The 25,687-nt window shown below is 44.5% G+C and overlaps 1 protein-coding gene across 2 annotated transcripts; it reads left to right on the plus strand.

Moving 5' to 3' along the window:
- Positions 1-27: 27 nt before the first annotated feature.
- On the plus strand, positions 28-22,509 carry Slc28a2 (solute carrier family 28 member 2). Of its 2 annotated transcripts, none has more exons than XM_059259555.1 (19): positions 28-205; positions 307-377; positions 4,366-4,378; positions 5,975-5,982; positions 7,130-7,221; positions 8,198-8,381; positions 10,925-11,066; positions 12,039-12,152; positions 12,452-12,529; positions 12,913-12,993; positions 13,360-13,440; positions 16,050-16,175; positions 16,258-16,388; positions 16,759-16,927; positions 17,095-17,292; positions 17,858-17,939; positions 19,123-19,221; positions 19,399-19,510; positions 21,838-22,509. In XM_059259555.1, exons 1-19 carry the CDS (start codon positions 125-127, stop codon positions 21,953-21,955), a joined length of 1,980 nt encoding a protein of 659 aa, XP_059115538.1. In that variant the 5' UTR covers positions 28-124; the 3' UTR covers positions 21,956-22,509. The 2 variants fall into 2 exon arrangements, with proteins under 2 accessions (XP_059115538.1, XP_059115539.1); XM_059259556.1 differs by lacking the exons at positions 4,366-4,378; positions 5,975-5,982 and adding exons at positions 6,225-6,238; positions 6,415-6,418.
- The last annotated feature ends 3,178 nt before the right edge of the window (positions 22,510-25,687 follow it).

Below are 25,687 nucleotides of genomic sequence, written 5' to 3' on the forward strand. Positions count from 1 at the left end.
GAAGTTTAGTCTTGTGTTTTCTGAGACGACCTGGCCTTAAAAATTCTCCCTCATCCCACAAGACGGAACGAGCAATCTGCCAGCCTTACCCTTGAGTTTGTTTTTCAGCTGAGGCTAACAGGAGATGGAGAAAGCAGAGAGAAGGGAGTCTGTTCCTCAGGCCTCAGTGGAGAATGGCATCGAGAACCCAGGGCTGGAACTCATGGTAATTCGGTGTTGTGGACTTTGGTATGGCTTTAGTTGCTCTCTGTTATTGACCCTCTGACAGGCCTGCATGGCTGATCTCACCTTTATCTGTGTTTGTAGGAAAGAGGAGATCCTGGACGAAGTGAAAAGTTCGAAGTGACACAGAGACACAGCCTGAAGGATGGCCTGGGGTAAGGATGGTCCAGAGTCCAGCTTAGTTAGCACCCAAGAGCCTGGGGGGTGGGGAAGGGAAGTGAGTGAAACGGATCAAAGCTGCTCATTCTCAGACTGCTTAACTCACAGACAAACCAGGATCACCGCGTGTTCCCAACATGTACACGTTTGTGTTTTGTAGAATTAACTGAAGCATCAGTCCATGACAATGACAAGCCCATTAGTGCCAGCCTAGATGACATGAAAAAAATAGCAACAGCAGCAATAATAATAGTAACAATGGCTAACAGTTTTTTTTATGGCTAACATTTATTGAGTACTATTATGTGTAATTTTGTGTAATTAATTTTCATAACAGGAAAGTACTAATTTTAGTACTTTTGTCTAAATTAGAGCATTGAGACTTAGGAATGAACCTACTCATATCAATTAAAACAAAACAAAATAAATCTCTCTGAGGCCAGGCCTTGGGGTGCACGTCTTTAATCCCAGCCCTTGGGAGGCAGAGGTAGACTGATCTCTATGAGTTTGAGGCCAGCCTGGTCCACATAGCAAGTTCTAGACCAGCTAAGGCTACATAGTGGGACCCTATATAAAACAAAACAAACAAACAAAAAACCCAAAGCAGCCCACCTCTATCAGGATTAAAGAACTTTTCTGGAATACTCATATCCAGGAGTAGGAAAAAGGAAAACAGGGGTGCAGAGACAAAAGAACTTTCTGTGGAGGCTAAAGAGAGATGGTGAGTTGGCCGTGAAGGGCAGGGCCTGCTGAGGAGCGCTGCAGTCTGCAGCGCTGTGTGCTCAGGAGCTGAGGAGGGTGGAGTGACCAAAGGTATTAATGAGTTTGAACACGGACCTGAGTCAGAGCTAATGTCAAAGTTTGGGGAAAACTGCTCAGCTGGACGCTGTGTTCTGTGGCATGAAAGGCCAGGAATTGAGAAGCATGCCGAGAACAGAACACTGGAGAGCTGATGAAGAGAGTGTAAGGCCGTGTTCCAGAGATGCTCTAGAGTGAAAGATTCTTGTTGTTGTTTTTTCCCCCTAAAAATGAATTAGCTCAGTAACATCTTCACCTTTTAATTGTCTTCTGTTCTATAATTGCCACAGTTTGTTTTTATAGATTTATTTATTTATTTATTTATTTATTTATTTATTTATTTTGGAAAGAGAGTCTCTTGTAGCCCAGATTCTCCTCTAAGTCATTATGAAGCTAAGGCTGGCATTGACCTGTCAGTCCTCATTTCTACCTCTGAAGAGCTAGAATTACAGACCCACCCCATCATACCCTGGCTTATCTACAATTTTTATATAAAATATCTGTATCAATTGACACATATTTTATATTTAAATGTAATTTTGTTGTTCTACTTTTACTTTTTGAGATAGGGTTTCTCTGTGTAGCCCTGGCAGCCCTGGAACTCACTCTGAAGAGAAGCCTGGCTTTGAACTCAGAGATCTGCCTGCCTCTGCTCCCTGAGTCCTGGGATTAAAGGTGTATGCCACCACACCCTGCTGTTTTTCTACTTCTAAAAATATTTCTTTTTATTTTATGTTTATGAGTGTTTTGTCTGCAAGTATGTATGTCCATCACATGTGTGTAGTGCCTAAGGCAGCCAGAAGAGGGCACTGGATTCCCTGTACCTGTGGGTGTTAGGATTCAAATCTGTGTTTTCTGGAAGAGCAACCAGTGCTCTTAACTGATGAGCCATCTCGCCAACCCTCTACTTATTTGTTATACTACCTAATTACTACTTGAACAATCAACTGTATTTTTTTGTAATCATAACATTTCATACTTTGGTTAGCAGTTTAGCAGTCAATAGTGAAAATTCTGCTTAGAACTATATCTGAGCTCTATGTAGGAATGTACTGATTTTTTTTTTGTTTGGCTTATTTTTTCTTGTTTGGCTTTGGGTCTTTTTTTCTTCTTTTTGTTTTCTGATAGAATATTACTATGTAGTCACAGCTGGCTTGGTACTCACTTGATAAACTAGGGTGGCCTTAGATTTACAGCTGTTCTCTTACCTCAACCTCCTGAGGGCTAGGATTATATGCAGGCTGTTAAATGCATAAGATTGGGATTTCTGTTGATATAGTGGTGCATGTCTATCAACCCATTACTTCGGAGGCTGAGGCAGGAGGGTGAGTTCTGATCTTAATAAGTGTGAGAACAGTCTGGGCAGTATAGTAAGATCCTCTTTCTGAAAAAATTTTTTTTTCCTCTTTGAGTACAGTTTAGACATGGGTGTTATAGATACATTTTCTTACTTACTAAGTAAGATTAGCAGTCAGTGTACTTTTTTTGTGAAGGGTAAAGTAGTAAGCAGTTTAGTTTGTAGGTTGTATAGTCTCTGATGTATTTACTCAACTCTACCATTTTAGTGAGAAGCCACAGATAACAATAAACAAATGAGCATGGACATGTTCTAATAAAAATTTATTTGGAAGTAGGTAAATGGACCTAGCCCATCCACCACTACAGTTGACAGTCCTTAATGTAGAAGAGCTATTACAGCAAGCTCCTATCTGTAGCATTGACATATAGTGTAAGTACTCCATGGTTGATGGAAGTTACCAAAGGATGCCACTGAGCAAGATACCAGGAAGAGATGCACACTGGCTTGCTGTGATCTGATACCTCACCCATCACACACAGCAGGTGTGAAGAGTCTCAAGAGCTTGACCTCTTTAAATTCTAGCACAGCTTCATGCTTCTCACTCTGGCTTACTCTCCTCGACTTCTTTTTTTTTTTTTTTTTTTTTTTTTTTGTTTTTTTTTGTTTTGTTTTTCGAGACAGGGTTTCTCTGTGTAGCTTTGCGCCTTTCCTGGGACTCACTTGGTAGCCCAGGCTGGCCTCGAACTCACAGAGATCCGCCTGGCTCTGCCTCCTGAGTGCTGGGATTAAAGGCGTGCGCCACCACCGCCCGGCTCTCCTCGACTTCTAAACACAACTTGCTCATTATATCTATGTAGTGGATGTGGGACTTTTAACCTCATCCTTTTGTTCCTTAATTATTCAAACAGGACCTACAATTTTGCTTGCAAAAGAAATATATACAAAGCCCCAGCCTGAAATTGGCATGGGGCATAGTCATGAGATAGAACAGCTTCCCTGGGAAGACTCCACTGTCTATCAGAATAAATGCTACTTCCAACTTGGAGAGAGAAGAGTTCTGGAAGGAAGAAGCTGAGGGTAGGTTGGAAAACCCACTGTATAGGTTCTTCATATTTGTCTGTCTATTGGGGCGTTGTTATTATTTCAGTCAGGCTGGCCTCATACTGCTGTTTCCTGACAGATTTTCCCCTGGATTTCCAGTCCCTACTCAGCTCTCCACATTGGTTATTAACATCTGTTTGTTTTGGAGACTCGATTTCCTGCACAACACTATCATCCAGCTCTTAAGTTCAGATCCAGTTGTGTGCATAACTTTGACTATGGAAAAGTGGTTCGTCAGACGATAGGTCTGTGGTTAGGAAGACCAGGACAAAATCTCTTGCCTGGGACTTATTTCTGCTATACCAGAGCATATCTCTTGTTTTGCAGTAGCTTTTTCCAACTGGTATTTAATTGGGTGTAAAATAAGACCTTTGACCTTTTGAAAGACTCTGGTCCCCTGTGCTAGGCGATCCTCACACCATAAACTGATTCTGAGTTGACTCCTGTATTTCCTTCTTTTATTTTGTCCTTCAAGCTGGAGTAGCAAAGACTCAGGCAGGGCCACACTGTCTCCTGTCACTAGAGCTGGATTCTCTGAAAGCTCCCTCAAGCTTTCCACATTAATGGCTAAATGAAGAGCTCCAGGTTGTAGCAGTTACCAAGGCTCCGTCTCCCTCAGTTAGGAGAGTTTCTACATCTTGCAAGTAGGTTACTAAGAAAATTCATGAATGTCTTTGCTGCTGGATCTGGTGATCACTAAAGTCATGTTTAGCTGGTACTTCTGACCAGGTTCACCGATTTCTTTTCCACCTATCACTCGGCGATGCAGTCAGTAAGCATGTGAGAAGGTCGTCTATAGTCCATACCCAGGAAGCCTCCCGTACGAACTCTTGGAGGGAGAGGCAAGGCATCAGTGTTCACTCATCTAGCAGTTAAACGTCTCAATTAAACTTCTAGTTATCGCACAGATACCAAGGCTCAAAGTGTACCATTGTGTAGTGTAAAGAGCTTGTACTGTTAGTGAGATGTTGGACCAGGCAAGACACAGAGCTCACGGACACCTGCTCTTGTGCTGCTATGAACTGCTTGATTAGCATAAAAGGCTGAAAAATCTTTTCTTCTTTGTTTTGGAACATTTCTCTTTATAGCCCATCATCACTGTTTTGTTTGTTTGTTTATTTGTTTTTTTCCAAGACAGGGTTTCTCTGTGTAGTTCTGGCTGTCCTGGAACTCACTCTGTAGACCAGGCTAGCCTCAAACTCACAGAGATCCATCTGCCTCTGCCTCCCGAGTGCTGTGACTAAAGGTGTGAGCCACCACCACCTGGCTCATTTGTTTTCTGTTTGATATCAGAGGCTCAGTTCTAACCTGGTGTTAGATTCCATTGTTCATGGGTTTTGCAAAAATCTTTAAGCAATTTCTGAAGTACGCACTGAAATTTAGTTCCCAGGAAGGTGGGTTTGTGGTGAAGAGGTAATGGCAGAAACCCTAAACCTGTGATTTCTGTCTACTCTTAGACCAGTATATGGACCCTCCTATTCTGCATTGGCTTTTCTCAATTGCCATTTAATTGGGCATAGTTTCAAGCCAGCTTCACCTTGTGTATTAGGAGACAGGTGTCATATTTAAACTAGAATAACCAGAAGAAAGTTCACTCATAAAGAGGCCATTATGTGCAAATAAAGTAGAATGACACATGTATGAAAATACCATAATAAAACCCAATACTAACTGGAAAAAAGTTAAGGAAAGAAAAACAAAACAAAAAGAAAAACAAAAGAGTGGCTGGAGAGACGACTCCGTGGTTAAGAGCATGTACTGCTCTTCCAGAGAACCCAAGTTCAGTTCCTAGCACCCACATCCCGTGGCTTACAATGGCCTGTGACTCCAGCTCCATGAGACCTGATGTCCTCTTCTGGCCTCTGCATGCACAACCCCCAACCCCACAAATACACACATAACAACAAATAAACAAACAAAGACGAAGACGGACGCTTGAAAATGGTATGAAGTAGAGCAGAACCATGGGGAAGGATGGTACAAGACCCAAGCTTTGAAACAGTGAACACGCTCTATTCCTAGACCAGAAGGGGTATGGTGCAAGAGAACCTGGTAAGATAACCAGATCAAAATCTCTTCCTGCTTACTTGTGGACCTCAGCTGTTCTGTACTGAGATCTCCTGTGAGGTCACATTGGCAGAACCCCACTAGATAAGGCAAGGGGTTTGTAGTCCAGTGGTATAGCCCTCACAGACTGAACTTCCAGGTCCCAAGCAGGGTAGTGTGAGGACATGGAGGAGCAAACAAAGACCTGGCACTCCCGGAAGTCTGGAGTTATAGTCAAGTGCATGGCTTGATGAACCTTGTGAATGATGTTCCAAAGGTAATGACGCCTTCAGGTACTGACTCTGTAAACGAACTTTCTGGCTCACCGCTTTCTCCACTAATGGACAGTGGCAGCGGTCTTGAGATCCCAAACGCCCTCTGGAGGTGATGGGCTTAGACAACCCACGGGTGATGAGGATAGTTTCCTTCCCTCTTTGACTTCTCTGTACCTGAGAATGTACACCCTGCCCAGGTAAGCCAGGGTTGGACTCCCTGTAGAAGATAAGGGGAGAGGTAGGGCTGAAGAAGGAAGGATATAGAGGCAATGGGTATGACAGGTTCAATCTCAAGTAAGATGGGAGAGGCAACAATAGAGAAGGAACTCAAAACTGTGTGGACCAAGACCCCAGACCATTTAGTTAGTGGCTGGTCCCATTCTCAGCTAAGCACCACACCTTAGCACCATAGTCACACAGGACACTTCTAGCTGGGCTTGTTTTCTTTGTTGAAAGTGGAATCTTTTTGCTGATATGGCTGCAACATGTTAAGGACACTTAGGAGTGGCAAAGGGAGGTGATCCTGGGGGTCAGCTAAGGTGCAGCCTGGCAAGATTGTTGAAAGCTTAGATTCAGGACAGGCTACTCAGATTCGAGATCTACTCCTTCCAACCTCTGTGACCTTGGGACATTTACTCAACTCCCCTGGCTTTCAGTTTCCAATAACAACCTCCAGTGGTCTTAGAGGAGCCCCGTTAGTATTTGCCAAATTCTTTGAGCCCAAACTCATGGAAAACACTATACAAAGAATCTTGAATAGTTCTTGCTGGGTATCTTCCCTCAGACCTGTTGACATACAGATTCCTGATGCTGGTTTGTTTTCTCTCCCATCTGTCAATGTATGCACAACTCCTAAGGCTTTGTGCGATTTTAGGATGCTATGGTAGAATTGCCTCTAAGGACAGGCAGAATATGGAAGCTGAACAGCATCTGTCCTTAGGAAAAAAACAAGGAGTAAGTCCCTGGTGTGCTTAGTGTCCACCACTTCTGTGGTAGGAAATTATTGAAGAGGTAGCTACTTTAGGCTGATAGGGCCATTCTGACCTGATACCCAGACACAAGGTTTGATCCGGCCCTTGGAGCCTTGCTGGAATACTATGGAACACCTGCCAGCTGAGTAATTTTCTTCATTGACTAAGAGCAAACTCTGCCTTGGGCCATCCGAGGTCTAAGAGGTGCACAAACAGAATGAAGTAATTCTCACATTTTAATTTTGGTTTCTCATCAGGAGGAGTCTGCAGCCTTTCATCAAGGCGAGAAGTTTCTTTGAAAGACATGCTGTTTTATTCAAGAAAATCCTTCTCGGTCTCTTGTGTTTAGGTGAGATCATGAGAATTCATGGAAGGAAGAAACACAAACATTTTTAGAAATGTTAACTTGTGTCAAGATTATTGCTGGGTAAAAAGTAGTATCACTCATAAATTAACCTATAGGCTATTTGAGATATAGATCTCGACTGCCTGTAGGTAAGCCCTAATTTATTGCCTCATATCCAGAAAGATAAGTAAAACTTAAAGATAAGCTATAGTTCAAAACTGTACTATTTGACAGGCATAAAAGTTTAAGAATATATAGATATATGTATATATATATGTACATATATATATTCTCTTTTTTAGTTCTGAGGTTTGACTCAGGGCACAAGTCTGTAGTCCTCATGAAAGACGCCTATTATACACAACTTATTTACTGGTTTATAATTAAAATCAGTGCTGCACATTATTTTTGAAAGTCAGAAAACCTTGTTTATAGTATGTTGTCAGTGATATGTAGGGCTTTGATTAGATGCAGCTGGGATAGTGAGATCAAAAATGATTCTTGGGGGTGAATCTGGGAGCACCGAGAAAAAAGCACCATGTAGCTTTTCCTCTTAGGTGCAGCCTCCTTTTTTTTTTTTTTTTTTTTTTTTTGGTTTTTCGAGACGGGTTTCTCTGTGTAGCTTTGCGCCTTTCCTGGGACTCACTTGGTAGCCCAGGCTGGCCTCGAACTCACAGAGATCTGCCTGTCTCTGCCTCCCGAGTGCTGGGATTAAAGGCGTGCACCACCACCGCCCGGCAGGTTCAGCCTCCTTTACACAGCTCTGCTCAAGAGAAAAGTTTAATCATTTGACATTCCAACGAAGGGTAAAATTAAAATTCAAGAAGAGATGTCCGGTTTCCAAAGAGTCTAACAGCGGATGTTGACCAAATCTAAGGGAGAGAGTGAGGACAGCAGCGTATAACACGGAAGGGAGCAGAGAGGAATGGTTTCATTCTCCACGGAAGCTCAGCTTTCACTCTTCGCCTTCTCTTTATAGCTTATGCTGCCTATTTCCTGGCAGCCTGCATCCTGAACTTCCAGAGGGCGCTGGCGTTATTTGTCATCACATGTCTTGTAATCTTCGTCCTGGCTTGCCACTTTCTGAAGAAGCTCTTTGGTGAAAAATTAGTAAGCTGTCTGAAGCCCTTTAAAAACTCCCGCCTGAGAATTTGGATGAAGTGGTAAGTGTGTCGATCAACTTTCGCTGCTGTTTACGAACAGCTAAGAACAATGTGCAGGAGAAACTGTTCAGAGGCGTAGCCCACGGTCTCTTAGCCCCATCGATGTCGGCCGGTGATAGGGCAGAATATCATGGTGGGGAGTGAATCGGTGAAGCAAAGCTGCTCATATCCTGGAGACAAGAAGGCAAAGAGATCAGGAAGGCAAGGGACCTGGGACAAGGACATGTCCCCAGTGACCAATTTCCTCCAATTGGGTCTCGCCTCCTACAGCTTCCACCACCTCCTAATTGTCCTTTGAATTGTGAATGTACCAATGAAAATCTCACTGACTGATTTCCTTGCCTCCTTCCCCCTTCCTCTTCCTCTCTCTCCTTTTTCTTTTCTTTTTTGATACAAAGTCTCTAGTCCAGGATGGCCTCAGAGCTCTCTATGTAGCCAAGGATGATGCTGAACTTCTGATCCTCCTGCCTCCACCTCTTGAGTGCTAGGATTACAGGCATGTACTATCAGACTCAGTTTATAGAGTGCCGGGGATTGAACCCAAGGCCTTGGGCATACTAGGCAAGCCATCTACCAGCTGAGCATCACGGCCATCTCATTTCACATTTTAACATTTTGACAGTTCCTGAGAGGGCTCCGGGCTCTTACCTATACAAAGTGTAGAGACCACTGAGCAACCGGCTTTTGAGCCGCAAAGCCCAGTCCAGTTCTTACAGCCTTGGGTCAAAATTGCTGGTGTAGATGGGACTCTAGATCAGGGAAGAGTTTCTGTCTGAAATCCCAAGAGTCTATGACAGAAGTGAGAAAGTCCGTGCTTCTCTTTAATAGAGTGGTCAGAGCAGATGCTTGCACTTACGTTAAACTACCAACCAAGTTGCTTCTCTCTTCTCTATATTTTTTCTTAACTTCTTCTCTTCTCTTCTCTTCTCTTCTCTTCTCTTCTCTTCTCTTCTCTTCTCTTCTCTTCTCTTCTCTTCTCTTCTCTTTTCTCTTTCCTGGAACTCACTCTGTAGCCCAGGCTGGCTGGCCTCGAACTCACAGAGATCCGCCTGGTTCTGCCTCTGGAGTGCTGGGATTAAAGGCGTGCACCACCACCGCGCGGCTCTTCCCTATGCTTTATCCTCCTTCCGTCTAGTCCTCCAGAGCCCCTCTACCTGCTTTTGTTGTTTGCAACCTCTCAACCTTCCTAACACTGGGACCTTTAATACATTCCTCATGCTGTGCTGACCCCCAGCCACAAAAATGATTTTCCTTGCTACTTCAGAACTGTAATCTTGCTACTGTTATGAGTTGTCATGTAAATGTCCGATATGCCACCCCAAAGGGTGATTACCCACAGGTTGAGAACCATTATCTTAAAGTCTAGGAGCAAACTGGATATCATCAGCATAACTGAACTGGCTTCTGCAGCAGCTGTAGCTAATCTAACCATGCCATGTCCATGTGCATCGACCGTAGGCCAGACTCTGGAGAAAATGCCTCTTTTCCCATTCTCCAGTGAATGCACAGAAAATAGGTGTTCAAATGTGATAATTTGGAGAACTAACAGATAACCATCGACGTTTTGTATCACTGATTTACTTGACAGTGTGTGAGGAGAAGCCAGAGCAAGTTTATTCATTAACTATGTTTTTGGAACTCAGAGTTTATTCACTTTGGGAGAGGTGTGTAGAAAAGAGCTGTGTGTGAATTCCTCTGCGGTCCTGTAGTTCCCTTGGGGGCTGTGGAGGTGTCTCAGTGGATCACATGCTTCTTTTGGTATTGCTTTATGTGTATGAGTGTTTTGTCTGCATGAGTGTATGTGCACCATGTGCATGCCTGGTGACCATTGTGTTCAAAAGAGGGCATCAGATCTCTTGGGATTGGGGTTACAGATGGTTGGTGAGCCACCATGTGGGTGGTGGGAATTGAACTTGAGCCCTCTGCAAGAACAAGTGTTCTTAGCTGCTGAGCCAATTCTCCAATCCCAACATTAAAATCTTGGTCCTCTTGCCTCCATTTCCTAAGGCTTGCACTACCATGACCAGCTCCTTATTTATTTTGGTAGGCTTGGGATTGGACCATTCTAGGTAAGTGCTCTGCTAAGCTATGTCCCAAGCCTCCAGTCTATGTATTGAAATATGTTTAGTGCATGTAAAAACCATACGTCCATAAATGACTTATTTAGTTCTCACCCTTGGAGTGGTTAAAAATTGAGTAGCACTCTATATGGGACCAATGCATTCTCTTCTTGGGTTTTCAGTATGTTGATTAGTCATTAGAAGCACCTTCAGGGAAGAATCTTTATATAGAATTTCATTGATATGGTTATATGAGAAAAGGGAAGCCATGTGATTTGTATTGTTGGATTAGACACTTATTTCTGTAAACTGGGGGAGAGCAGAAGCTAGGGAACTATCAGATGATTCTCGAGGTCCATCTCTGTCTAATCAAGAGTAAGTCATTGAGTTATCTCACTGACCCTAAGACTAAGCTGCCTGTCAGAGGACTCTTGGTTGCTCGTTCGCTGAGTTGGTGACACAGCTCTGGAATTCCACCTTTAGGGTGTTCACAGGAGCCTCTGTGGTCGGCCTTATCCTGTGGCTGGCTCTCGACACAGCTCAAAGGCCAGAGCAGCTGATCTCCTTTGCAGGAATCTGTATGTTCATCCTCATCCTGTTTGTCTGTTCCAAACACCACAGTGCGGTGAGTTTGGGGTATTAAGTTGGGCGTAGCAACACACAGCCAGGGCTAAGTAGAAACTACAGCATGTATGTGTCTGGTATTCATGATAAAGACATAGAACTAAGTGACAACTCCTGGAATTTTCCTCTGACAGTCCTATTCCTAAGAGAAGTTGGAAAGCTTTTAGAGACCTTAGGCCTGTCAATTATTATTGTGATATATATGAATCTAGACAGCACTAGAGGAAAAGAAAACATAAAGAAGGAAGGAAAGAAAGAAAACAGACTGTGGCGGAGAATCAGGTGGCACTGTGTAAAAATGACATTTGTGGACCTTATTTGTATGCATGTGTTATAATACCACGTAACTTATTTTAAAAATCTGTATGGACATACTTGTCTCTTTGAACAGTCACCCTGTTTTTAATTACCAGTCTCCCTGTTCCCTATGCCATTGTCCTAGGGTGACTATTTCTGTGATGGAACACCATGACCAAAAGCAACTTGGGGAGGAAAGGGTTTATTTGGCTTATGCTTTCACATCACTGCTCATCATTGAAGGAAGTCAGGTCAGGAACTCAAACAAGGCAGGAACCTGGAGGCAGGAGCTGATGCAGAGGTCACAGAGGGCTGTTGCTTACTGGCTTGCTCCTCATGGCTTACTGTTTGCTTTCTTACAGAACCTAGGACCACCTGCCCAGGAATGGCACCACCCACCATGGGCTGGGCCCTCCCATGTCAATCATCGTTTAAGAAAATGCCCTACAGACTTGCCTACAGCCCACTATTATAGAGGCATTTTCACACTGAAGTTCCTTCCCCTTAGATGACTTTAGCTGGTGTCAGGTTGACGTAAAGCTAACCAGCACAGCCATGTTATCCCAGACTGACTGTTAACATCCTCACTTAACTTCACTCCCAGTACAAGGCTGAACCAGGCAGTGGCTGAGTAAGGTTTGGAACTCATACTGGAATATTTTCTTTTTGATCCCAGGTGTGCTGGAGGACAGTGTTTTGGGGCCTGGGCCTTCAGTTCGTCTTTGGGATTTTGGTCATCAGAACGGAACCCGGATTTAATGCATTTCAATGGTTGGGAGATCAGATCCAGGTACAGGGAATTGAATGTTTCATTCATCTGGAACCCCAGAGGATGTAGATTTGAGGGAAGCATGAGGATTTGGGACTATGTCTTCATGGTGGTGTGGGGAATCTGGTTGGGTAAAGAGAGAAAGTAGTGGGGTTCAGGTGAGAACACAAGTGAAGAGAACTGGTTGGCCGGGTCTGTCATTTCATGGCCAACTCTTGGGACACGGCCTGCCCCCAGGTGGTCACATCTGAGGCAGATCACATCTTCCTCTGTGGTGTCCTGCCTGTCCTAACTCTCATCCCTTATTCTCCCCACTTCAGATTTTCCTGGCTTATACTGTGGAAGGCTCCAGTTTTGTTTTTGGTGATGCACTGGTCCAAAATGTCTTTGCTTTTCAGGTAATTCCTATTTTGTGGGCAGGAATGATATTGTCAGTGAAAGGGTACAGGGATAAAGCAGAGGTTGATATGTGTGCTCAAGAGATCGGGTGGTCTCTTTACCAATTTGACCCTAGAAGGGAGTCCACTCTTTTCCCATGATCCTTACCATCATGAAATTGTTTGAAAGGCAGGTTCGAGGAGAGGCTTAGGAAACATCCTGTGGTTTAGTACTGATAGGCTTACAGGTTTGCAGCACATTTTGAGTTTATTCCTAAACTGCATTGTACCGGATATCCTGGGAATGCCCAGAGCTGGATTTAGAGGCCTACAAGAGCTTGCTTGTGGCACACACAGCGCATGTAGTATAATTCTCTCACCCCTTGCCGCTTTTCTCATTGCAGTCCTTGCCAATCATTATCTTCTTTGGATGTGTGATGTCCATTCTCTACTACGTGGGCCTTGTACAGTGGGTGGTTCAGAAGGTAAGTCCATGAAAAGCTCTTCAGCTTGGCCTGTCAGGGGAGTGAATGACACTGAACCTATGAAAAGGCACTCCCCTTTGAGCATCTTGATGTCAACTGATTACCCATGCCGGAGATAGGCTGGGGCAGAACACGGGGAAAAGCTGGGCTGGACTGCACTTTCACACTGAGTGTGGTATGCTCGGTCTACAAGTCCCAGGGCCCGAGTTCCGGCTAACATATCCGTGACTTGTTCTGCCACCCCGCCACACTATTTCCCTAGCTCTCAGTTTCCTTACAAGAAAATGGAATAGGGGGAGGGACTTTGCTGGACATTATCCAAGATTCCTGCTAATGTAGATGATTTAGTTGTCTGGATCCTTTTAGATCGCCTGGTTTCTGCAAATCACCATGGGTACCACTGCTGCAGAGACCTTGGCCGTGGCAGGAAACATCTTTGTGGGAATGGTAAGTACTGTGGGCCTTCTGTTTTTCTTCTCTCTCGAGAACTGAGAACTTGCAGAAAACAAATTCAGAAAGAGGATTTTCCCTTCTTCCCTCCCCACCTCCTTCCTTCCTTCCTTCCTTTCTTTCTTTCTTTCTTTCTTTCTTTCTTTCTTTCTTCCTTCCTTCCTTCCTTCCTTCCTTCCTTCCTTCCTTCCATCTTTCTTTCTTTCTTTCTTTCTTTCTTTCTTTCTTTCTTTCTTTCTTTCTTTCTTTCTTTCTTTCTTTTTTTTCTGGAAGAGAATCTCATGTAGCCCAGGCTGACCTCATACTCACTGTGTAGTTGAGGATGACCTTGAATTCCTGATCTCCCTGCTGCCACCTCCCAGGTGCTGAGAGTATAAGCACGTGTCACCACACAGCTCAAAAGCCCGCTTTTCTTATGAAAAGTCTGAGAAACGGAGATTGTGAAGCAGTTGGTTCCTTACGAAAGAGACCTCAGAGGGTCAAGGAGAACTCAGTTCATTGCTCTAACCCTTGATGTCTGATACAGTCTGGACACGCCATGTAAAGGTACTTAGCAACTGGTCCAGCTTCTTACACAGGAACACAGGTGAAAGTCTTAGTCCAAACCTTATCCCCTTCAGGAGCTAGGAAGGATGTTTGAGCTGCTTTCTGGTTTCTTGGTGTGACGTTCTGTGATCCCTTTTTTCTGAGGTCTCTGAGGAGGCAATGGCTTGTCTTGCTCAAGACTAACAGGGCTCTTCTCCATAGATTTTCTTTCTTTCTTTTTTTTTTTTCGAGACAGGGTTTCTCTGTGTAGCTTTGCACCTTTCCTGGAACTCACTTGTTAGCCCAGGCTGGCCTCGAACTCACAGAGATCCGCCTGGCTCTGCCTCCCTGAGTGCTGGGATTAAAGGCGTGCGCCACCACCGCCCGGCTCCATAGACTTTCTTAGTGCGTCCTTCTGTGTGGAATTGTAACAAGTCTTTCTCTGCACCATCAGCCCCAAATACCAACACAGAGATTTATTATTAGTTGTGAAAGCTTGGCCTTAGCTTAAGCTTGTTTTTAACTAGCTCTTATAGTTTAAATTAACCCATTTCTATTAATCTACGTTCTGTCACATACCACCTATCCTGTTTCTTCTGTGTCTCCTCCTGTCTCTCTCGCATCTAGATTCCTCCTCCTTCCTGTCTCTCTGGTTGGAATTCCACCTACACATCCTGCCTAAGCTATTGGCTGTTCAGCTCTTTATTAGACAAATCTCACCAAACACATCTTCACACAGTGTACAAATATCCCACAACATGAAATAAGAGTGGTGTTTGTGTGGAATAGGTGTCCTTCTCTATTGCTGTGATAAAATACCCTGAAAGCATAATAAGAAAGCATATTAAGAGAGAAATGACTTATTTTTGACTCACAGTTTGAGAGTACAGCCATCATATTGGGAAGGTCTTGGTGACAGGAACTTGAGGCAGCTGATTATGTTGCATCCCATCAGGAAGCAGAGAATGATGCCTGTCCCCAGCTAGCTTTCTCTTTAATGCAATCCAGAACCCAAGCCTAGGGAATGGTACTACCCATTGTTAGAGTGGGTCTTTCCACCTCAATTAACCTAATTAAAACAGTCTCACAAGCTGACCTAATCAAGATAATCCTTAAGACATTCCTAGAGTCTTGTCTCCTAGAAGATTTTATCAATTGTTGATAATCAGTATTAACCATTATAGTATTAAATATTTGCTAGTGATTGACCAAATCAACATGAGGGACAATAGTTTTTCAAATGGGCAAGAAGTTAACATTGGGGTCTTTTTTCCTCAAAGCCTTAGGCTGATTATCTGCTTTTGATATGTTTTCACAGTACTTCTGATTATTCTATTATATCCCTCAAATTTTGCTAAAATGATTTACAATTAGTTTTGCACTACTGGTCTTAGTGGCTAGGTCCTTTTGTTGTTACTCATTAAAGGACAAATGACATCCTAAATCGAGCTAGGTAATTTCCTAGTTGAAACTTCCTAGTTAATAAACATTTTACAGACATTTCTTTAAAACTTTATTACAGTTATTTAATGCAGTGTGTGTGTGTGTGTGTGTGTGTGTGTGTGTGTAAGCATTCCTGTGCCATGGCACTCATGTGGAGGTCAGAGGACAACTTGTGAAAGCAAGTTCTCTCTTCTACTATGTGAGTTCTAGATACTGAACTCAGGTTCTCAGGATGAGCTTTCTTGGCGGCCTGATATTGTTACTATTTCTTTATTATTTCACAAAGCATGCTTAGATAAGTTATTTCCAGTTCATTTAATGCATGCTTTGTAGATATCTAGTGGGTGGTCAGTAAGTGCACTGTACTCCAGAATTCACCCAGAAAGTGTATGCATTTAAACATGGTAAACAAAATAAATGAATACTGGTTGTCTGCAGCATTTTATAACATGATATAGAAATAGGTGGAAACACAGTCAGCAAGGAGATGGTTTGGCAGGTCTGAAGCCTAAGGGCAAAGCTTTTTGATCACTGGCTGGAAGGGCACGCATCGGATGGGTCCATTCCACGCCTCAGATAAGCACTTTGAGATGGGCTGTGTTACTCTTGGTATGTGACTGCTTTTTCTTTGTTTTTAGACAGAGGCACCTCTGCTCATCCGTCCCTACCTTGCAGACATGACCCTCTCTGAAATGCATGCAGTGATGACCGGAGGCTTTGCTACCATTGCCGGCACTGTGTTGGGAGCCTTCATATCCTTTGGGGTGAGGCGCCGTCCACATCATCCCTCCCGGTGCACCCACGTGGAGCCCTACAGTGGTGCTAATCCCCCATCTGGCCTTACAGATTGATGCCTCATCCTTGATTTCTGCCTCAGTGATGGCCGCCCCGTGTGCACTTGCCTTGTCCAAACTGGTATATCCAGAAGTAGAAGAGTCCAAGTTCAAGAGCAAGGAGGGAGTGAAACTGCCCCGTAGGTGAGTCAGGGGAAGCGTGTAATTTGGGAGATGGTAAGTTGTGCTACCTAGAGAGGACCTGTGGTGGTAGAGACTTCTAGTCTCCCTGAAGGAAGAACGTCATACCATGTCTCCTTTTGCCAGCTCTGCATCCAGCTTATCATTTTCGTTTTGTTTTGATTTAACCTTCCCACCTGGCATTAACTCCTTAGACACTTACTCCAGGTCCTTGGCATCAGACTGTCATGGCAATTACATCTGAATCACTTCAGAGTAATCTTCACTATTGAAATCACGAAGGGATCCCATCACTTCTCACACTTCGGGGGCAAGGGAGTTTCTCTTCTCTGAGGAGCTGAGGTAGCATATGCTTTCTGCCCAATAACCACAGGGAAGAGAGGAATATCCTGGAGGCTGCGAGCAATGGAGCCACAGATGCCATAGCCCTTGTTGCTAATGTTGCAGCCAACCTGATTGCCTTTTTGGCTGTGTTGGCCTTCGTCAATGCTACTCTTTCCTGGCTGGGGGAAATGGTGGATATACATGGGCTCACTTTCCAGGTAAGTCTTATTACACATGTTGGCCATGATTTCTGACCCACAGCAAGCTAAGAGAAAGTCCTAGCAAGAAGATGGAAGTGTAAGGAGAGGAGGGCTGAGTCTCCAGAGCAGCTTCTGGACCTGACCTTGTCTGCTCTTGTTTCCCTGGGGTGTTTCTCTTCTTTCAGGTCATCTGCTCCTATGTCCTTCGGCCCATGGTTTTCATGATGGGTGTAGAGTGGGCAGACTGTCCACTAGTGGCTGAGATAGTGGGAGTCAAATTCTTCATAAATGAATTCGTGGCCTATCAACAACTGTCTCAATACAAGAACCAACGTCTCTCTGGAGTAGAAGAGTGGATCAATGGCGAGAAACAGTGGATTTCTGTAAGTGACAATCCAGAAAACTCACAGAGTGGGAGGTTTGGGCCATGCATATCTGAGGGAATGCAGAAAGTTCCACACAGACATTGTGGGCCCACAGGCATTTCCCAGTGTCCCAGCCTAACCACAAGACAAGCAGAACCATATATCTCAGTAGTGAGCTTCTGCCCCAGGTCTCTGTGTTATTTCTCCTCTGTATTCTGGCCCAACTTTGATCTATATGGTAATTAGTGCTTTCTTACATTGGCACAGTCCAAGGAGCACGCCTTTTGGATGTTCTGAAGTCCCTTTATTTACACATTCAAATTGCTGTGAGTTGATTTTCTTTATATCTGTCTTTGTGTTGCTGGGTAATTTTCTCCTTATCTTTAATAAGAACAGTGCTCTGGACAAGGAGTCTTGTGATTACCAAATCAGGGCAGCTGTTGTAACTTAGGGGCCATCTATTTTCTGAGCATCTCTTTTGGTTCTTTAGAACACTGTAAGAAAGAGTTGGTGTGCCCTGGAAAATCTACCATGCTTGTGAGACACAGCAGGACTGAATTTATCTACTTGTTTTCCCCCCTAGGTGAAAGCTGAAATTATTGCAACATTTTCGCTCTGTGGATTTGCCAATCTTAGTTCCATAGGAATCACATTGGGAGGCCTGAGTGAGTTGTTAAATTCCCCCAGGTCCTCAATATGCCAGACAGATCCCAACCTTTGCTCACTGCAAAGCGGAGGCTAGATAGAGAAGCTGATATGAAGTGGGCCTCTTCAGAGACGAGGAACTCAGAGCTCATGCAGTCAGCTGACTGGGGGTTAAGTCCTTTACAATCAAAGCCTTATTTGCCTTCTTCTCCTTCCTGCCAAGGCACCAAAAGGGTTTATTTTTATTTTCCTTACAAGGGAGAAGTTACTAAAATGATATTTCTGTCTTTCCATTAAACTACCCAAGGTACATTCTGAAATTAAGCTGCTCAATAGTTTTGCTTTTTCACAAAAAAAGAAATGACAGGAGACAAAAAAGCAAATAAATAGAGCAAGTGAGTATTATACATTGTCAGGTTGAAAGCTGAGGGTCCTGGAGTACAGAGGCCTTAGTATTTGAGACAGAGGCATTCAGGTGGCCAGAGAGATTGCTGAGCGTGGGTTATGGCTGCAGGAACACCAGGAGAGAGGGAGTGGTCCTGGAGGGCAGAGTGGGGGATGTCTATCAGAATCCCAAGCACTTGGAAGAGACAAGTTAGATATGGGTCTAGGAAGAAATAGAACATGAAAAGAATGTGTGAAAAATGCCATTTCTGGCAATCCTATTTTGGGGTGGAATTATTAAATTTCATTGCTTGCTGATTAAACAGATTGAAGGCCAAACAGTTCCTTTTAGTTTATCTTCCTCCCTTCTGTTAAATACCTGTCCATGTTGTCCTACTTCTGCTACCTGATATCTGTGATTCTGGAGGCAGGGGTGAGATGGATGTTGCCCTCTCTATGCCGCTGGCTCACAGTGGTCCATTTAACTCCAGTCTAGACTTAGAGTGTAGATTTCAACTAGCAAACACCAGGCGTGCACCTGCTTGGAGCAGCTCAGAGCCTTGCTTGACTCAGTTAGATCTTGAGTAGATTCCAGAACCACTGAGGTGAGGGTCAGATATACAGTCCTCAACCCAGGAAAAGCATGAGTTATTTATCAAGACTAATGTATGCACACACCTCTTATATCAGTTTTAGAAGCACTGTTCATCTGATGTGGGGTTTTTTTTTCCTCCTATATTCTTCTGAATGGGGACTCATGGGCCACTCCTCCTTGCTGTGTGGGGAAGACATCTAATTGTTCTCTTTTGTTGCCTATAGTGTCAATGGTGCCCCAGCGGAAGAGTGACTTGTGCAAGATTGTGGTCAGGGCCCTCTTCACGGGTGCTTGCGTTTCCTTTATCAGCGCCTGTATGGCAGGTGGGTGCCTAAGGGTGTCTCTGGCAGAGATCACAGCATCTCTCTGAGAGTAACTAACTCTCCATTCTACAGATCCCTAATCTACAGTGTTACCAACTCCCAACCAAACAATAAAGAACTTTGGGGACCATGTGCCAAATATTCCTCCTTCATGTAATGCCTATCTTCTTCGTGCAGGAATCCTCTACGTTCCCAGGGGAGCTGAAGCTGACTGTGTCTCATTCCTCAGCACAAATTTCACCAACAGAACCTACGAGACCTACGTGTGCTGCACGGAGCTTTTCCACAGGTAGGTGAACACCATAGTTCCTGCTCCCTTCTCCTATCTCCTCTCTTCCATGAAGGAAACTTCCGGATGTTGGGAGATGAGAGGTCTTGAGTACAGTCCCGTGGAAGCTGTATGGAGTATATGAGACCCAACATGAATGTTGGTGATGGCCTCCATCTGTATTCCTTTCTCTTATTACCTTCAGTATTAGCCCTGCTGCGTGTGACAGGTTCTGTTTATCTGTGCTGTGTAGGCGAAGGGAAGGAAGTGTGGTCCCTCTGTTATTATGACTGAAATATAGTTCATAGGTGATGATTTTACAATAGTCCTACGTGGCAAAACTCAGAGGCTTTTTTTCAGATAGAAATGAAGCAGACTATCAGGCGTGGTGGCACACACCTTTAATCTCAACACTTGGGAGGCAGAGGCAGGTGGATCTCTGTGAATTCAAGGCCAGCCTGGTCTACAAAGGGGTTCTAGGATGGCCAGGGCTGTTACACAGAGAAACTGTCTCGAAAAACAAAAAACAAAAACAAAACAAAACAAAACAAAAAGACCAAGAGAAGATAAATTTAATTTTACAAGATAACCTCGAATTCAGATAGTGTAAAGATGATCTCACTTACTGCATTTTAGAATGTGAAAAGGACCTATCATTGAGACAAAAGAACTAGCTTGGGGATGCATAAAAGGAAGGTATGAGGAACTAGAATATTTGACATTGCCAAAGCTGAAGGTGTGTGCTGGTAGAGGTCTGCAGGGGATTGGGGAGAGCTTTAGAAAGCAAGGCTGAAACATTGTTGAAAGGCCTTGTATGAAAGCCTAGAGAAGTTAGATTTTGACCTGCAGGGTTCTGGACCCTGGCACAGCAACCACATGCTGTAACAGTCTCAGCAAGAGATGATGAGATACTTACAAGGGTTTAGGTATGCTAGACCAAACAGAATCGGTTGGACTGGTTCTCAACTAGCTAGGAGGATCAAGGCCCAGGTGAGGAGGAGAAGGAACTCCCTTTTCTGTCCTGAGCTATGTGTCCACCACAATGAGGAGCAGGACTAGTAGAGGAATAGGAGTAAAGGAGAAAGGTGTGGTCCCCTCCAGTCCTGGATTTGTTAACTTGGAGGTTCCTGTGTGAACACCACATAAAACCACTCACAAGTCAGGAGTGGGGCTCAGGAGAAAAACCAGAGCTGGAGTCTGCTTAGGGGGTGATGTGTATGCAAGTGATCTCTTCACTGTGGGGTATTCAGATGCTAGCTGCATAACAGGTCAAGAAATGAAACCGGGCGGTGGTGGCACAGGCCTTTAATCCCAGCACTCAGGAGGCTGAGGCAGGTGGATCTCTGTGAGTTCGAGGCCAGCCTGGGCTACAGAGTGAGATCCAGGAAAGGCTCCAAAACTACCAAAAAAAGTAAATGAGTCGTTAATTTTGTGTATTGTTAAAGGGGAATTTATAAACTGGATAGATCTTTAGTCTGGTCTGTATGTTCTCAGTGGATTTTCTAAAGCCATATCATAAGAGTCACTCACAGCTAGAACCTGAAAGAAATGTTTTTGGAGATGCAGGAGATGGCTCAGCAGTTAGCAATGCTGCTCTTGCCGAGGACCCAGTACTATTTCCACCATGCACATTGGGTAGCTTCCAACCAGCTGGAACTCCAGCTTCAGAAGGATCCCATGCTTAAGTCCTCCGCAGGCACCTGCTCTCTCCTGCACATATCCACATCCACACATAAATATAATCTGAAAAAACTAACAGCTGGCTAACATATGTCCGTAATGATAATAACTGAAGGAAAAGAGGATATTAACTTGAGAGTGGAGGGATGATAGGAACGGTTGAGGGAGTGCAGCTGGGAGAGGCTGCAGGGAGGAAAGGGGTGGAGTGATGTAATTCTACTTCAATTGGAATAAAATGGAAATCAAAGAAATTTAAAAGAGAAATATCTTTGCCTAATTCATTTATACCAATTAAATGTAAGGAGTTTTTTTGTCCTTAAGAGGAAAGTGGCCTTAGGTTATCAGCTTATTATTTTTTTTATTAAATTCAATTCTAGATCATTTTTAAGGCATTAATTTTGTCTCAGCTGTCTGGAAATGTTATTTCTAACTGGGCTGAGGCTAGGAGCTGGCCACAGGGCAGACACTGGACAGGGTTCTGTACCAGCATTAACTAAAATGTGAGCAGCAAAATGCATTTGAGTGGATCCCATTTCATTGGTTGTGGCCAACAGACCCACCCACAGGTTTGGGGTTCTGTTCTCAGCTACTTGGTAAAACTTTTTGATGTGTCGTGTTGTCTTGTTAGTGTCTGACCCCTGCGCATCTCCCTGGCTTTATCGTTTCAGTACGTCGCTGAACGGCACCAACGTGCCTTCTTTCTCGGGTCCCTGGGAAGACAAGGAGTTCAGTGCCCAGAGTCTCGCTAGCTGCTGTGGCCTCTATAGCAGCCCTGTCTGTGCATGAGGCTGGGGGCAGGGGCACTTCCACGACAGTTCTTATAGAACACACAAAGCTTCCAACTCTACAAGGACCACACTAGAATCCACAAAGTGAAACTCTGGGCTCACTCTAGCCCTGTATGAAAATCAGCACCCACTTCTCCCCTGGAGTGCAGCACACCAGATAGGAATCTCCTCATAGGCCCTCCTGAGCCAAATTAATGTAGCTAAGGGGATAGTATCTGTGTGGAAAGGGCCAAGATGCAGGCTCCATCCCTGGCCAGGTCCGGAATGGGGAGAGCGAGGAAATCAAAAGTAGATGCTTGGATTTAAATCTGGAATGGTGGCACACCCCTGTAATGTCCTAACGGTAAGCCACAGCTGAGGAGGAGTGCCTCAGAATCAGGGCAAGTCTGGTTTACAGTGTGAGATACTGTTTCAAAAACACCGGAACTCAAACGTGTTTCATAAAAGTGATATAGGATATGATGAATCCTTGGGCAGAGATGGAGGTGAGGAACTATATTTCTAAAGTTATAGATGAAATGCATATGAATATTTAATGATAACTTTTTTTGTGTTGCCAAATATTTGTAAACTTGAAAACTCCTTATCTTCATACAGTAACAAAAATGTTCACTGTACATAAAGTATTTTTTTAAAGGATTTATTTTATTTTTTTAAAATTGTGTGTATGTGTCTGTGTGTGGGTGTGTGTGCATGAGTGTAGAGGTGTGGGGCCACCTGGAGCTGGAGTTAAAGGTAGTTGTGCCACCCAATGTGGGTACTTGGAAATGAACTCAGGTCCTCCGTGGGAACAGTACACAGCTTAACTGCTGAGCCATCTCTCCAGCCCTCTCTATATAAAGTTCTAAGGAATATCCACTTTTCAAGGCCTCTACTTAGTTTGGCATTCTCCTTTTGTGCCAGCTCTCTGTACCTCAGTTTACAGAGGGTCCATTAAAAATAGTTTTGGGCCAGCAAGATGGCTCACACTGTAAAAATGTTTGCCTGATAGTCCGAGTTAGATCCTTCGAGAACTTCTCAAAGCAGAAATTGATAAGGGGCCCTTACACCAGGGCTGCTTAACAATTGCTCACAGCAACCTCATGGATCCCGGCTTCAACTCCTCAGAAACGGGCCAAGTGTGGTGACACATGCCTTGGATCTCTGTGAGTACAAGGCCAGACTGGTCTACACAGTGAGTTTCAGAACAGCCAGGTGTACACAGGGAGACCTTGTCTCAAATAACCAGAGGGAAAACCAAACCAAAACACAAAGGAGAGTCTGCTGTGCTTATTATGGTCTGGTGTGGGTGCTGTGCTGTAGGATCCAGGAGCTGTCCAGGGTAGGTGAGTGGCAGAGGCAGAGCCACGAGCAACAATCAGTCAACAGAGTTCCACAGCTGAGCCACGGGGTACAGAGAGGAGTTCCACAGCTCAGCCACGGGGCACAGAGAGGAGTTCCACAGCTGAGCCACGGGGTACAGAGAGGAGTTCCACAGCTTAGCCACGGGGCATAGAGAGGAGTTCCACAGCTGAGCCACGGGGTACAGAGAGGAGTTCCACAGCTCAGCCACGGGACACAGAGAGGAGTTCCACAGCACAGCCACAGGACACAGAGAGGAGTTCCACAGCCCAGCCACGGGGCACAGAGAGGAGTTCCACAGCTCGGCCACGGGGCACAGAGAGGAGTTCCACAGCTTAGCCACAGGCACAGAAAAGTTGGCTGTCCCGAGAAACCTCAGCATGTTTGGGTCATTTCTTTAAAAATTTAAAAGATAGTTGATGCACCAGTAGGCTAGAGGGCACAAAGGGCATCTAGAGAGCCAGTCCTTTGTGGTCCTCCTGTGTAGGGGTCCTAGGGGTTGGATTCAGGGGTTCAGGTCCTCATGCTTGCACAGCAGGCACTTTACCGAATAGCTCATCTCTTCATCCCAAGAGTACCTCTAAAAATTAATGTGTGTGTGTGTGTGTGTGTGTGTGTCTGTCTGTCTGTCTGTCCAGGCACACAGGCCCGAATGTGGAGTCAGAGGACAGGTGTCAGGAGTCAGCTCTGTCCTGCCATTCTGTGGAGTGGTCTGGAGGTTGGTTTCAGATCTTTAGCCTGCGTACCACCGCCTCTACCTATTGGTCCACCTTGCCAACCCAAATCTATCTCTGTCTCCTTCTTACACTGCCTCATGCTACCTACTCTTAGGTGTGATCACTCAGTCGCCACACAGAACTGCTGAGTTTCCTTAAACATGTATCCTTTCCTCTTTAAGTGACCCTCCAAGGTACCTAACCTCCCAAAGGAAAATAACTGCAGCTTCATAAAAGGCTTGCTGTGGAAGATGTTGTATCTTCACTGTAACGCCATCACTGACACGCAGAGGTGTACAATGAACATTAGTTCTCTTTGCCCAGGCTTCATTTTCTTTCCTGTCTCCTGACCTAACGTTTGACACTGCCAGAATCTGAATGATTGTGCCTCGCCCTCATTCATACGTTGAAATCCTATCCCCAAAGGTGTTAGTACTAGAGGTGAGAACTTAAGGTGTGCTTAGGTCATGGGGGTGGAGCTTTCATGAATGGGGTCCATGCCCTGATGAAAGAACCAGAGAACACATTCCCTTCTGCGTGTTGAGGTCATGGTGAGTGCTGGGCATGTATATGGAAGCGGGTCCTCAAACACCAAGTCTCTACTATTTTGATCTGGGTTTTCAGAAATGTGAGGAATAAATTTCTATTGTTTAAAAACGACTTGGTCTATGTGTTTTTTCTAATAGGTCAGGTAGATAGATGAAGGTGAGTACTTTTTGTATACATCTACCATAGTGTATTATATTTCTTTCCAGGGGTACCTGGCACCATGGCCTGCTCATGCCAATTCCTCTCCTAACTAGACCCAGAATGGCAGGATTAAAGGACATGTTAGGTTGGGCTGGAATTTGCTGAGGGGTACAGACAGGAAGCCCCAGGCTGCAGTTAAGGTGCAAGTCTGAAGTTCAGAACTGATGGAGCCATATACACTCTTACATAACAAAGGTGGCCTAAGAACAGGGGTAACCAGGCCATCAAATGGCTCCAGAGCAAATTGTAGTTGTTTGGAACAACCCATCCCAGCAGATGAGAGCTTGGCCACCAAAGGTAAAGGTGATGAAATATTTGAGAAAGAAACAGATATGCCCAGGATTGCACAAAGCACAACTTATTAGAGATACCAATGAGTAGACGCCTGCACTGGCTGATAGTGAGACATGAGGGTTTATGCACCCCAAAGCAGGAGGAAAGGTTTAAATGAGACAAAGGTATACAGCAGTCAATCAGAATGTGACCGTCCATTCTCAGAGACTACTCATGTGTCCAGTGTCAGTCAAGAAACAGTCTCGGGACCAGCAGCATGGCTCACTGGGTAAAAAAGTGCTTACCCCAAAGACCTGATGACCAGAGTTCAATTTCTGGAACCGATGTAAAGCTGAAAGGAGAGAATTGACCCCCAAAATTTGTTCTCTGGCCTCTGCACTCATTCTGTGGCACGTGTGTGCTCTCTTTCCTACACACACCATACACATGACAATAAATAAAACACTGTAAAACAAAAAACAAAGAAAGAGTCTTGACATCGTGTGGCATAGCATGGTCAGCCTTTTTGACTTTGTCTCACAGAGTTTGGAGTGTATGCCAGGGTCATCTGTCAGGAAAAATGGCAGTTCCAGCCAAGACGGCTACAGTCAAGCTGAATCTGTGCAAGCAGATGCTCCCGCAGACATTTT

Source organism: Peromyscus eremicus, chromosome 4, assembly GCF_949786415.1.
Source record: "Peromyscus eremicus chromosome 4, PerEre_H2_v1, whole genome shotgun sequence".
Classification (NCBI taxonomy): domain Eukaryota; kingdom Metazoa; phylum Chordata; class Mammalia; order Rodentia; family Cricetidae; genus Peromyscus; species Peromyscus eremicus.